At 56.9% G+C, this 13,920-nt stretch overlaps 1 protein-coding gene across 1 annotated transcript in view; it reads right to left on the reverse strand.

The window, feature by feature from the left end:
* naaladl1 (N-acetylated alpha-linked acidic dipeptidase like 1) overlaps nt 1-13,920 on the reverse strand; it is a 95,285-nt gene that overhangs the window by 25,373 nt on the left and 55,992 nt on the right. Inside the window, exon 15 of the mRNA XM_073031560.1 lies at nt 5,378-5,551. Coding sequence (XP_072887661.1) covers nt 5,378-5,551 — 174 coding nt within the window. The remainder of the gene's footprint in view (nt 1-5,377; nt 5,552-13,920) is intronic.

Raw genomic sequence — 13,920 nt, forward strand, 5'->3', positions numbered from 1 at the left:
TGCAAAGCTTATTGAGAAAGTAAGGAGGCATGGGATCCAAGGGGACATTGCTTTGTGGATCCAGATCTGGCTTGCCCACAGAAGGCAAAGAGTGGTTGTAGACGGGTCATATTCTGCATGGAGGTCGGTGACCAGTGGTGTGCCTCAGGGATCTGTTCTGGGACCCCTACTCTTTGTGGTTTTTATAAATGACCTGGATGAGGAAGTGGAGGGATGGGTTAGTAAATTTGCTCAAAGGTTGGAGGTGTTGTGGATAGTCTGGAGGGCTGTCAGAGGTTACAGCAGGACATTGATAGGATGCAAAACTGGGCTGAGAAGTGGCAGGTGGAGTTCAACCCAGATAAGTGTGAAGTGGTTCATTTTGGTAGGTCAAATATGATGGTGGAATATAGTATTAATGGTAAGACTCTTGGCAGTGTGGAGGATCAGAGGGATCTTGGGGTTCAAGTCCATAGGATGATCAAAGCTGCTACACAGGATGACTCTGTGGTTAAGAAGGCGTACGGTGTATTGGCCTTCATCAATCGTGGGATTGAATTTAGGAGCCGAGAGGTAATGTTGCAGCTATATAGGACCCTGGTCAGACCCCACTTGGAGTACTGTGCTCAGTTCTGGTTGCCTCACTACAGGAAGGATGTGGAAGCCATAGAAAGGGTGCAGAGGTGATTTACAGGGATGTTGCCTGGATTGGGGAGCATGCCTTATGAGAATAGGTTGAGTAAACTCGGCCTTTTCTCCTTGGAGCGACGAAGGATGAGAGGTGACCTGATAGAGGTGTATAAGATGATGAGAAGCATTGATCGTGTGGATAGTCAGAGGCTTTTCCCAGGGCTGAAATGTTGCCACAAGAGGACACAGGTTTAAGGTGCTGGGGAGTAGGTACTGAGGAGATGTCAGGGGTAAGTTTTTTACTCAGAGAGTGGTGAGTGCGTGGAATGGGCTGCCGGTGACGGTGGTGGAGGCGGATACAATAGGGTCTTTTAAGAGACTCCTGGACAGGTACATGGAGCTTAGAAAAATAGAGGGCCATGGGTAACCCTAGGTAATTTCTAAGGTAGGGACATGTTCGGCACAGCATTGTGGGCCGAAGGGCCTGTATTGTGCTGTAAGTTTTCTATGTTTTGAATAAGTTGTTCTCAAAAGGCAGGGGTAGGCAACCGTGGCTGACAAGGGAAGTTAAGGATGGCGTAAAAGCCAAGGAAAGGGCATATAAGGTAGCACAAGAGAGTGGGAAGTTGGATGATTGGGAAGCTTTTAAAATCCAACAAGAGGCAACTAGAAAGCTACAAGAAGGGAAAAGATGAAATATGAGGGCAAACTAGTCAATAATGTAAAGCAGGATACTAAAAGTTTTTTCAGTTATATGAAGAGTAAAAGGGAGGTGAGAGTTGATATTCTGCCACTGGAAAATGATGCTGGTGAGGTAGTAATGGGGGCAAAGAAATGGCAGATGAACTTAATGGGTACTTTGCATCAGTCTTCACTGTGGAAGGGACTAATAGTGTGCCAGGGGTCTGTGAGTGTCAGGGGGCAGGAGTGAATGCCATTGCTATTACAGAGGAAAATGTGCTGGGCGAAAGGTCTTCAGGTGGATAAGTCACCTGGGCCAGATGGACGACATCCCAGAGTCCTGAGAGAGGTTGCTGAAGAGATAACGGATGCATTGTCATGATCTTTCAAGAATCACTTGACCCTGGCGTGGTCCCGGAGGGCTGGAAAATTGCAAATGTCACTCCACTCTTTAAGAAGGGAGGAAGGCAAAAGAAAGGAAATTATAGTCTGGTTAGCCTGACCTCAGTGGTTGGGAAAGTGTTGGAGTCGATTGTTAAGGATGAGGTTTCAGGTACTTGGAGACTAATGATAAAATAAGTCAAAGTCAGCATGGCTTCTGTAAAGGGAAATGTTGCCTGACAAATCTGTCAGAGTTCTTCGAGGAAGTAACAAGCAGGGTGGACAAAGGAGAGGCAGTGGATGTCATTCACTTGGATTTTCAGAAGGCGTTTGATAAGGTGCCACACATGAGGCTGTTTAACAAGATCAAATCCCATGGCGTTACAGGGAAGATACTAACGTGGATAGAGGAATGGCTGACAGGGAGGAGGCAGCGAGTGGGAATGAGGGGGCCTTTTCTGGTTGGCTGCTGGTGACTAGTGGTGTTCCTCAGGGGTCGGTATTGGAACCACATCTTTTCACATGGTTTGTCAGAGATTTGGATAATGAAATTGATAGCTTTGTGACAAAGTTTGCGGATGATAAGAAGACAGGTGGAGGGGTAGGTAGTGCTGAGGAAACAATGCGATTGCAGCAGGACTTAGAATTGGAAGAATGGGCAAAAAGATGCAGGTGGAATACAGTGTTCGGAAATGTATGATAAAGCATTTTGGTAAAAGGAACAATAGTGTGGACTGTTATCTAAATGGGGAGAGGGTTCAAACATCAGAGGTGCAGAGGGACTTAGGAGTCCCCGTGCAAGACTCCCAGAAGGTCAATTTATGGCTGAGTCTGTGATAAAGAAGGCAAATGTAACGTTGGCATTTATTTCAAGAGGAATAGAATACAAAAACAAGGAGATAATGCTGAGCCTTTACAAGACACGAGTCGGGCCGCATTTGGAATACAGTCAACGGCTCTGGCCCCCGCATCTCAGAAAGGATGAGCTGTCATTGGAGAGAGTCCAGAGGAGGTTCACAAGGATGATTCTGGGAATGAAGGGGTTAACATACCAGGCATGTTTGGAAGCTTTGGGCCTGTAGTCACTGGGATTTAGGAGCACGCGTGGGGATCGCATTGAAACCTACCAAATGTTGAAAGGACTAGTTAGGGTGGATGTGGAGAGGTTGTTCCCTATAGTGGGGGAGTCTCGGACCAGAGGACACAGATAGAGTGGATGTGGAGAACTGTACACAATACTCCAGGTGTGGTCTCACCAGGGCTCTGTACAAATGCAAGAGGATTTCCTTGCTCTTGTACTCAATTCCCTTTGTAATAAAGGCCAACATTCCATTAGCCTTCTTCACTGCCTGCTGCACTTGCTCATTCACCTTCAGTGACTGATGAACAAGGACTCCTAGATCTCTTTGTATTACTCCCTTACCTAACTCTACACCGTTCAGATAATAATCTGCCTTCCTGTTCTTACTCCCAAAGTGGATAATCTCACACTTATTCACATTAAACGTCATCTGCCAAGTATCTGCCCACTCACCCAGCCTATCCAAGTCACCCTGAATTCTCCTAACATCCTCATCACATGTCACACTGCGACCCAGCTTAGTATCATCAGCAAACTTGCTGATGTTATTCTCAATGCCTTCATCTAAATCGTTGACGTAAATCGTAAACAGCTGTGGTCCCAATACCGAGCCCTTTGGCACCCCACTAGTCACCACCTGCCATTCCGAGAAAGACCCATTCACCGCTACCCTTTGCTTTCTATCTGCCAACCAGTTTTCTATCCATGTCAATGTCTTCCCCCCAATGCCATGTGCTTTGATTTTACCCACCAGTCTCCTATGTGGGACCTTATCAAATGCCTTCTGAAAATCGAGGTACACTACATCCACTGGATCTCCCTTGTCTAACTTCCTGGTTACATCCTCAAAAAACTCCAATAGATTAGTCAAGCATGATTTACCCTTGGTAAATCCATGCTGGCTCGGCCCAATCCTATCACTGCTATCTAGATATACCACTATTTCATCTTTAATAATGGACTCTAGCATCTTCCCCACTACTGATGTTAGGCTGACAGGACGATAGTTCTCTGTTTTCTCCCTCCCTCCTTTCTTAAAAAATGGGATAACATTAGCCATTCTCCAATCCTCAGGAACTGATCCTGAATCTAAGGAACATTGGAAAATGATTACCAATGCATCCGCAATTTCCAGAGCCACCTCCTTTAGTACCCTAGGATGCAGACCATCTGGACCTGGGGATTTGTCAGCCTTCAGTCCCATCAATCTACTCATCACTGTTTCCTTCCTAATGTCAATCTGTTTCATTTCCACTGTTACCCCATGTCCTTGGCCCATCCATACATCTGGGAGATCTGGGACCTGGGAAATGAATGTACAAGGGTAAACGTGCTATCATAGGGACAGAAATGTGGGCAGAGGGGGTGGGGTGATCCCTGGGAGTGGGTTACAGGCTGGGATCTAACCCAGGGGTTCACAGGGTTTATATACAGAATAACAGATCCCTGGGAGTGGGTGACAGGCTGGAATCTAACCCAGGGGTTCACAGGGTTTATATACAGAATAACAGATCCCCGGGAGTGGGTGACAGGCTGGGATCTAACCCGGGGGTTCACAGGGTTTATATATAGAATAACAGATCCCCGGGAGTGGGTGACAGGCTGGGATCTAACCCAGGGGTTCACAGGGTTTATATACAGAATAACAGATCCCCGGGAGTGGGTGACAGGCTGGGATCTAACCCAGGGGTTTGGGGGGGTTTATATACAGAATAACAGATCCCTGGGAGTGGGTGACAGGCTGGGATCTAACCCAGGGGTTCACAGGGTTTATATATATAGAATAACAGATCCCTGGGAGTGCGTTACAGGCTGGGATCTAACCCAGGGGGTTCACAGGGTTTATATATAGAATAACAGATCCCCGGGAGTGGGTTACAGGCTGGGATCTAACCCAGGGGCTCACAGGGTTTATATACAGAATAACAGATCCCCGGGAGTGGGTGACAGGCTGGGATCTAACCCGGGGGTTCACAGGGTTTATATATAGAATAACAGATCCCCGGGAGTGGGTGACAGGCTGGGATCTAACCCAGGGGTTCACAGGGTTTATATATAGAATAACAGATCCCCGGGAGTGGGTGACAGGCTGGGATCTAACCCAGGGGTTCACAGGGTTTATAAACAGAATAACAGATCCCCGGGAGTGGGTGACAGGCTGGGATCTAACCCAGGGGTTTGGGGGGGTTTATATACAGAATAACAGATCCCTGGGAGTGGGTGACAGGCTGGGATCTAACCCAGGGGTTCACAGGGTTTATATACAGAATAACAGATCCCCAGGAGTGGGTTACAGGCTGGGATCTAACCCAGGGGTTCACAGGGTTTATATATATAGAATAACAGATCCCTGGGAGTGCGTTACAGGCTGGGATCTAACCCAGGGGGTTCACAGGGTTTATATATAGAATAACAGATCCCCGGGAGTGGGTTACAGGCTGGGATCTAACCCAGGGGCTCACAGGGTTTATATACAGAATAACAGATCCCCGGGAGTGGGTGACAGGCTGGGATCTAACCCGGGGGTTTCGGATCTGCCCTGGATAGTCGACGTTGACAGGACCCATGTTGGAGTTTACCCCCTGACGGACATCGACCGCGGCTGCTCAACTTAGGAACACTCACCCAGAGAGATTTTCTGCTTGCCCAGCTCGGAGCCCAGCTCCTTCTCTGCGGTATTGAAGAGTTCCCGGATGGCCTCTACGTAGTCACCGGGGTTTAACGGAAGGAGAGCGCTGTCTGCCAACCTTAGGAGAACGTTCCCTGCAGTCCTGCCCACGGCTTGGTGACTGGTGAACCCTGTGGCGGAGAGGCAGAGGGTGAGGCCGGGCCCTGACTCAATGTTGGCCGTGCACCAGGCCTCAGGCTGGAGGCCCAGGATGCTGAATGCTGGTGGAGATTCAGTCGAATGGAAGGGTTGGGGTTGTCCCAGCATGAGGCACAGGTGGGCAAGAGGGGGGTCTCCATCGAAACATGGGTCAGTACTGCCCGTCCCAAATTACGAGCCTCCCTCCTCATTTCTCCTCCCACAGTGTGACCCTCCCACAGTGTGACCCTCCCTCAATACTACCCCTCCCACAGTGTGACCCTCCCACAGTAACACCCCTCCCACAGTGTGACCCTCCCTCAGTACCACCCCTCCCACAGTGTGACCCTCCCACAGTGTGACCCTACCTCAGTACCACCCCTCCCACAGTGTGACCCTCCCTCACTACCACCCCTCCCACAGTGTGACCCTACCTCAGTACTACCCCTCCCACAGTGTGACCCTCCCACAGTGTGACCCTCCCTCAGTACCACCCCTCCCACAGTGTGACCCTCCCACAGTGTGACCCTCCCTCAATACTACCCCTCCCACAGTGTGACCCTCCCTCAGTACCACCTCTCCCACAGTGTGACTCTCCCTCACTCCCATCCCTCCCACAGTGTGACCCTCCCTCAGTACCACCCCTCCCACAGTGTGACTCTCCCTCACTCCCATCCCTCCCACAGTGTGACCCTCCCTCAGTACCACCTCTCCCACAGTGTGACCCTCCCTCACTACCACCCCCCCACGGTGTGACCCTCCCACAGTGTGACCCTCCCTCACTACCACCCCTCCCACAGTGTGACCCTCCCTCAGTATCACCCCTCCCACAGTGTGACCCTCCCTCAGTACCACCCCTCCCACAGTGTGACCGTCCCTCAGTACCACCCCTCCCACAGTGTAACCCTCCCTCAGTACCACCCCTCCCACAGTGTGACCGTCCCACAGTACCACCCCTCCCACAGCCTGACCCTCCCTCAGTACCACCCCTCCCACAGTGTGACCGGCCCTCAGTACCACCCCTCCCACAGTGTGACCCTCACTCAGTACCACCCCTCCCACAGTGTGACCCTCCCTCAGTACCGCCCTCCCTCAGTGTGACCCTCCCTCAGTACCGCCCCCCCCACATTGTGACCCTCACTCAGTACCCGCCCTCCCACAGTGTGACCCTCCCTCAGTACCACCCCTCCCACACCGTGACCCTCACTCAGTACCACCCCTCCCACAGTGTGACCCTCCCTCAGTACCGCCCCTCCCACAGTGTGACTCTCCCTCAGTACCCGCCCCTCCCACAGTGTGACCCTCCCTCACTACCGCCCCTCCCACAGTGTGACCCTCCCTCGGTACCACCCCTCCCACAGTGTGACTCTCCCTCAGTACCGCCCCTCCCACAGTGTGACCCTCCCTCACTACTGCCCCTCCCACAGTGTGACCCTCCCTTGGTACCGCCCCTCCCACAGTGTGACTCTCCCTCAGTACCGCCCCTCCCACAGTGTGACCCTCCCTCACTACCACCCCTCCCACAGTGACTCTCCCTCAGTACCACCCCTCACACAGTGTGACCGTCCCTCACTACCACCCCTCCCACAGTGTGACCCTCCCTCACTACCACCCCTCCCACAGTGTGACCGTCCCTCACTACCACCCCTCCCACAGTGTGACTCTCCCTCACTACCACCCCTCCCACAGTGTGACCGTCCCTTACTACCACCCCTCCCACAGTGTGACTCTCCCTCAGTACCACCCCTTCCACAGTGTGACCGTCCCTCACTACCACCCCTCCCACAGTGTGACCCTCCCTCAGTGTGACCCTCCCTCACTCCCACCCCTCCCACGGTGTGACCCTCCCTCACTACCACCCCTCCCACCCCTCCCACAGTGTGACTCTGCCTCAGTACCACCCCTCCCACAGTGTGACCGTCCCTCACTACCACCCCTCCCACAGTGTGACCCTCCCTCACTACCACCCCTCCCACAGGGTGACTCTCCCTCAGTACCACCCCTCCCACAGTGCGACCCTCCCTCAGTACCACCCCTCCCACAGTGTGACCCTCCCTCACTCCCACCCCTCCCACAGTGTGACCCTCCCTCACTACTGCCCCTCCCACAGTGTGACCCTCCCTCACTACTGCCCCTCCCACAGTGTGACCCTCCCTTGGTACCGCCCCTCCCACAGTGTGACTCTCCCTCAGTACCACCCCTCCCACAGTGTGACCCTCCCTCACTACCACCCCTCCCACAGACTCTCCCTCAGTACCACCCCTCACACAGTGTGACCGTCCCTCACTACCACCCCTCCCACAGTGTGACCCTCCCTCACTACCACCCCTCCCACAGTGTGACCGTCCCTCACTACCACCCCTCCCACAGTGTGACTCTCCCTCAGTACCACCCCTTCCACAGTGTGACCGTCCCTCACTACCACCCCTCCCACAGTGTGACCCTCCCTCAGTGTGACCCTCCCTCACTCCCACCCCTCCCACGGTGTGACCCTCCCTCACTACCACCCCTCCCACCCCTCCCACAGTGTGACCCTCCCTCACTACCACCCCTCCCACAGGGTGACTCTCCCTCAGTACCACCCCTCCCACAGTGCGACCCTCCCTCAGTACCACCCCTCCCACAGTGTGACCCTCCCTCACTCCCACCCCTCCCACAGTGTGACCCTCCCTCAATCCCACCCCTCCCATAGTGTGACTCTGCCTCAGTACCACCCCTCCCACAGTGTGACCGTCCCTCACTACCACCCCTCCCACAGGGTGACTCTCCCTCAGTACCACCCCTCCCACAGTGCGACCCTCCCTCAGTACCACCCCTCCCACAGTGTGACCCTCCCTCACTCCCACCCCTCCCACAGTGTGACCCTCCCTCAATCCCACCCCTCCCATAGTGTGACCGTCCCTCACTACCACCCCTCCCACATGGTGACTCTCCCTCAGTACCGCCCTCCCACAGTGTGACCCTCCCTCACTCCCACCCCTCCCACAGTGTGACTCTCCCTCAGTACCGCCCTCCCACAGACCATCCCTCAATACCACCCCTCCCACAGCGTGACTCTCCCTCAGTACCACCCCTCCCACAGTGTGACCGTCCCTCACTACCACTCCTCCCACAGTGTGACCCTCCCTCAATCCCACCCCTCCCATAGTGTGACTCTTCCTCAGTACCACCCCTCCCACAGTGTGACCCTCCCTCAGTACCACCCCTCCCACAGTGTGACTCTCCCTCAGTACCACCCCTCCCACAGTGTGACCCTCCCTCACTACCACCCCTCCCACAGTGTGGCCCTCCCACAGTACTACCCCTCCCACAGTGTGACCCCTCCCACAGTACCACCCCTCCCACAGTGTGACCCTCCCTCACTCCCACCCCTCCCACGGTGTGACCCTCCCTCACTCCCACCCCTCCCACAGTGTGACCCTCCCTCACTACCACCCCTCCCACCCCTCCCACAGTGACTCTCCCTCAGTACCACCCCTCCCACAGTGTGACCGTCCCTCACTACCACCCCTCCCACAGGGTGACTCTCCCTCAGTACCACCCCTCACACAGTGTTACCGTCCCTCACTACCACCCCTCCCACAGTGTGACTCTCCCTCACTACCACCCATCCCACAGTGTGACCGTCCCTCACTACCACCCCTCCCACAGTGTGACCCTCCCTCAGTACCACCCCTCCCACAGTGTGACTCTCCCTCACTACCACCCCTCCCACAGTGTGACCGTCCCTCACTACCATCCCTCCCACAGTGTGACCCTCCCTCAGTACCACCCCTCCCACAGTGTGACCGTCCCTCACTACCACCCCTCCCACAGTGCGACCCTCCCTCAGTACCACCCCTCCCACAGTGTGACCCTCCCACAGTGTGACTCTTGCTCACTCCCACCCCTCCCACAGTGTGACCCTCCCTCACTACCACCCCTCCCACAGTGTGACCCTCCCACAGTGTGACTCTTGCTCACTCCCACCCCTCCCACAGTGTGACCCTCCCTCACTACCACCCCTCCCACAGTGTGACCCTCCCACAGTGTGACCCTCGCTCACTACCACCCCTCCCACAGTGTGACCCTCCCACAGTGTGACTCTTGCTCACTCCCACCCCTCCCACAGTGTGACCCTCCCTCACTACCACCCCTCCCACAGTGTGACTCTCCCTCAGTACCACCCCTCCCACAGTGTGACTCTCCCTCAGTACCACCCCTCCCACAGTGTGACCCTCCCTCACTACCACCCCTCCCACAGTGTGGCCCTCCCACAGTGTGACCCTCCCTCACTCCCACCCCTCCCACGGTGTGACTCTCCCTCAATACCACCCCTCCCACAGTGTGACCCTCCCTCACTACCACCCCTCCCACAGTGTGACTCTCCCTCAGTACCACCCCTCCCACAGTGTGACCCTCCCTCACTACCACCCCTCCCACAGTGTGGCCCTCCCACATTACCACCCCTCCCACAGTGTGACCCTCCCTCACTACCACCCCTCCCACAGTGTGACTCTCCCTCAGTACCACCCCTCCCACAGTGTGACCCTCCCTCACTACCACCCCTCCCACAGTGTGGCCCTCCCACAGTACTACCCCTCCCACAGTGTGACCCCTCCCACAGTACCACCCCTCCCACAGTGTGACCCTCCCTCACTCCCACCCCTCCCACGGTGTGACCCTCCCTCACTCCCACCCCTCCCACAGTGTGACCCTCCCTCACTACCACCCCTCCCACCCCTCCCACAGTGACTCTCCCTCAGTACCACCCCTCCCACAGTGTGACCGTCCCTCACTACCACCCCTCCCACAGGGTGACTCTCCCTCAGTACCACCCCTCACACAGTGTTACCGTCCCTCACTACCACCCCTCCCACAGTGTGACTCTCCCTCACTACCACCCATCCCACAGTGTGACCGTCCCTCACTACCACCCCTCCCACAGTGTGACCCTCCCTCAGTACCACCCCTCCCACAGTGTGACTCTCCCTCACTACCACCCCTCCCACAGTGTGACCGTCCCTCACTACCATCCCTCCCACAGTGTGACCCTCCCTCAGTACCACCCCTCCCACAGTGTGACCGTCCCTCACTACCACCCCTCCCACAGTGCGACCCTCCCTCAGTACCACCCCTCCCACAGTGTGACCCTCCCTCACTACCACCCATCCCACAGTGTGACCGTCCCTCACTACCACCCCTCCCACAGTGTGACTCTCCCTCACTACCACCCCTCCCACAGTGTGACCGTCCCTCACTACCACCCCTCCCACAGTGTGACTCTCCCTCAGTACCACCCCTTCCACAGTGTGACCGTCCATCACTACCACCCCTCCCACAGTGTGACCCTCCCTCACTACCACCCCTCCCACCCCTCCCACAGTGTGACTCTGCCTCAGTACCACCCCTCCCACAGTGTGACCCTCCCTCACTACCACCCCTCCCACAGTGTGACCGTCCCTCACTACCACCCCTCCCACAGGGTGACTCTCCCTCAGTACCACCCCTCCCACAGTGCGACCCTCCCTCAGTACCACCCCTCCCACAGTGACCCTCCCTCAGTACCACCCCTTCCACAGTGTGACTCTCCCTCAGTACCACCCCTCCCACAGTGTGACCCTCCCTCACTACCACCCCTCCCACAGTGTGACCCTCCCTCACTACCACCCCTCCCACAGGGTGACTCTCCCTCAGTACCACCCCTCCCACAGTGTGACCCTCCCTCACTACCACCCCTCCCACAGGGTGACTCTCCCTCAGTACCACCCCTCCCAGAGTGTGACCCTCCCTCAGTACCACCCCTCCCACAGTGTGACTCTCCCTCAGTACCACCCCTCCCACAGTGTGACCCTCCCTCACTACCATCCCTCCCACAGGGTGACTCTCCCTCAGTACCACCCCTCCCACAGTGTGACCCTCCCTCACTACCACCCCTCCCACAGGGTGACTCTCCCTCAGTACCACCCCTCCCACAGTGCGACCCTCCCTCAGTACCACCCCTCCCACAGTGTGACCCTCCCTCAGTACCACCCCTCCCACAGTGTGACTCTCCCTCAGTACCACCCCTTCCACAGTGTGACCGTCCATCACTACCACCCCTCCCACAGTGTGACCCTCCCTCACTACCACCCCTCCCACCCCTCCCACAGTGTGACTCTGCCTCAGTACCACCCCTCCCACAGTGTGACTCTCCCTCACTACCACCCCTCCCACAGTGTGACCGTCCCTCACTACCACCCCTCCCACAGGGTGACTCTCCCTCAGTACCACCCCTCCCACAGTGCGACCCTCCCTCAGTACCACCCCTCCCACAGTGTGACCCTCCCTCACTCCCACCCCTCCCACAGTGTGACCCTCCCTCAATCCCACCCCTCCCATAGTGTGTCTCTTCCTCAGTACCACCCCTCCCACAGTGTGACTCTCCCTCAGTACCACCCCTCCCACAGTGTGACCCTCCCTCACTACCATCCCTCCCACAGGGTGACTCTCCCTCAGTACCACCCCTCCCACAGTGTGACCCTCCCTCACTACCACCCCTCCCACAGGGTGACTCTCCCTCAGTACCACCCCTCCCACAGTGCGACCCTCCCTCAGTACCAACCCTCCCACAGTGTGACCCTCCCTCAGTACCACCCCTCCCACAGTGTGACTCTCCCTCAGTACCACCCCTTCCACAGTGTGACCGTCCATCACTACCACCCCTCCCACAGTGTGACCCTCCCTCAGTACCACCCCTCCCACCCCTCCCACAGTGTGACTCTGCCTCAGTACCACCCCTCCCACAGTGTGACTCTCCCTCACTACCACCCCTCCCACAGTGTGACCGTCCCTCACTACCACCCCTCCCACAGGGTGACTCTCCCTCAGTACCACCCCTCCCACAGTGCGACCCTCCCTCAGTACCACCCCTCCCACAGTGTGACCCTCCCTCAGTACCACCCCTTCCACAGTGTGACTCTCCCTCAGTACCACCCCTCCCACAGTGTGACCCTCCCTCACTACCACCCCTCCCACAGTGTGACCCTCCCTCACTACCACCCCTCCCACAGGGTGACTCTCCCTCAGTACCACCCCTCCCACAGTGTGACTCTCCCTCAGTACCACCCCTCCCACAGTGTGACCCTCCCTCAGTACCACCCCTCCCACAGTGTGACTCTCCCTCAGTACCACCCCTCCCACAGTGTGACCCTCCCTCACTACCATCCCTCCCACAGGGTGACTCTCCCTCAGTACCACCCCTCCCACAGTGTGACCCTCCCTCACTACCACCCCTCCCACAGGGTGACTCTCCCTCAGTACCACCCCTCCCACAGTGCGACCCTCCCTCAGTACCACCCCTCCCACAGTGTGACCCTCCCTCAGTACCACCCCTCCCACAGTGTGACTCTCCCTCAGTACCACCTTCCACAGTGTGACCGTCCATCACTACCACCCCTCCCACAGTGACCCTCCCTCACTACCACCCCTCCCACCCCTCCCACAGTGTGACTCTGCCTCAGTACCACCCCTCCCACAGTGTGACTCTCCCTCACTACCACCCCTCCCACAGTGTGACCGTCCCTCACTACCACCCCTCCCACAGTATGACTCTCCCTCACTACCACCCCTCCCACAGTGTGACCGTCCCTCACTACCACCCCTCCCACAGGGTGACTCTCCCTCAGTACCACCCCTCCCACAGTGCGACCCTCCCTCAGTACCACCCCTCCCACAGTGTGACCCTCCCTCACTCCCACCCCTCCCACAGTGTGACCCTCCCTCAATCCCACCCCTCCCATAGTGTGTCTCTTCCTCAGTACCACCCCTCCCACAGTGTGACCCTCCCTCAGTACCACCCCTCCCACAGTGTGACTCTCCCTCACTACCACCCCTCCCACAGTGTGACTCTCCCTCAGTACCACCCCTCCCACAGTGTGACCGTCCCTCACTACCACCCCTCCCACATGGTGACTCTCCCTCAGTACCCGCCCTCCCACAGTGTGACCCTCCCTCACTCCCACCCCTCCCACAGTGTGACTCTCCCTCAGTACCGCCCTCCCACAGACCCTCCCTCAATACCACCCCTCCCACAGTGTGACTCTCCCTCAGTACCACCACTCCCACAGTGTGACCCTCCCTCACTACCACCCCTCCCACAGTGTGTTCGTCCCTCACTACCACCCCTCCCACAGTGTGACCCTCCCTCAATCCCACCCCTCCCATAGTGTGACTCTTCCTCAGTACCACCCCTCCCACAGTGTGACCCTCCCTCAGTACCACCCCTCCCACAGTGTGACCCTCCCACAGTGTGACTCTTGCTCACTCCCACCCCTCCCACAGTGTGACCCTCCCTCACTACCACCCCTCCCACAGTGTGACCCTCCCACAGTGTGACTCTTGC

Source organism: Hemitrygon akajei, chromosome 28, assembly GCF_048418815.1.
Source record: "Hemitrygon akajei chromosome 28, sHemAka1.3, whole genome shotgun sequence".
Taxonomy (NCBI): Eukaryota; Metazoa; Chordata; class Chondrichthyes; order Myliobatiformes; family Dasyatidae; genus Hemitrygon; species Hemitrygon akajei.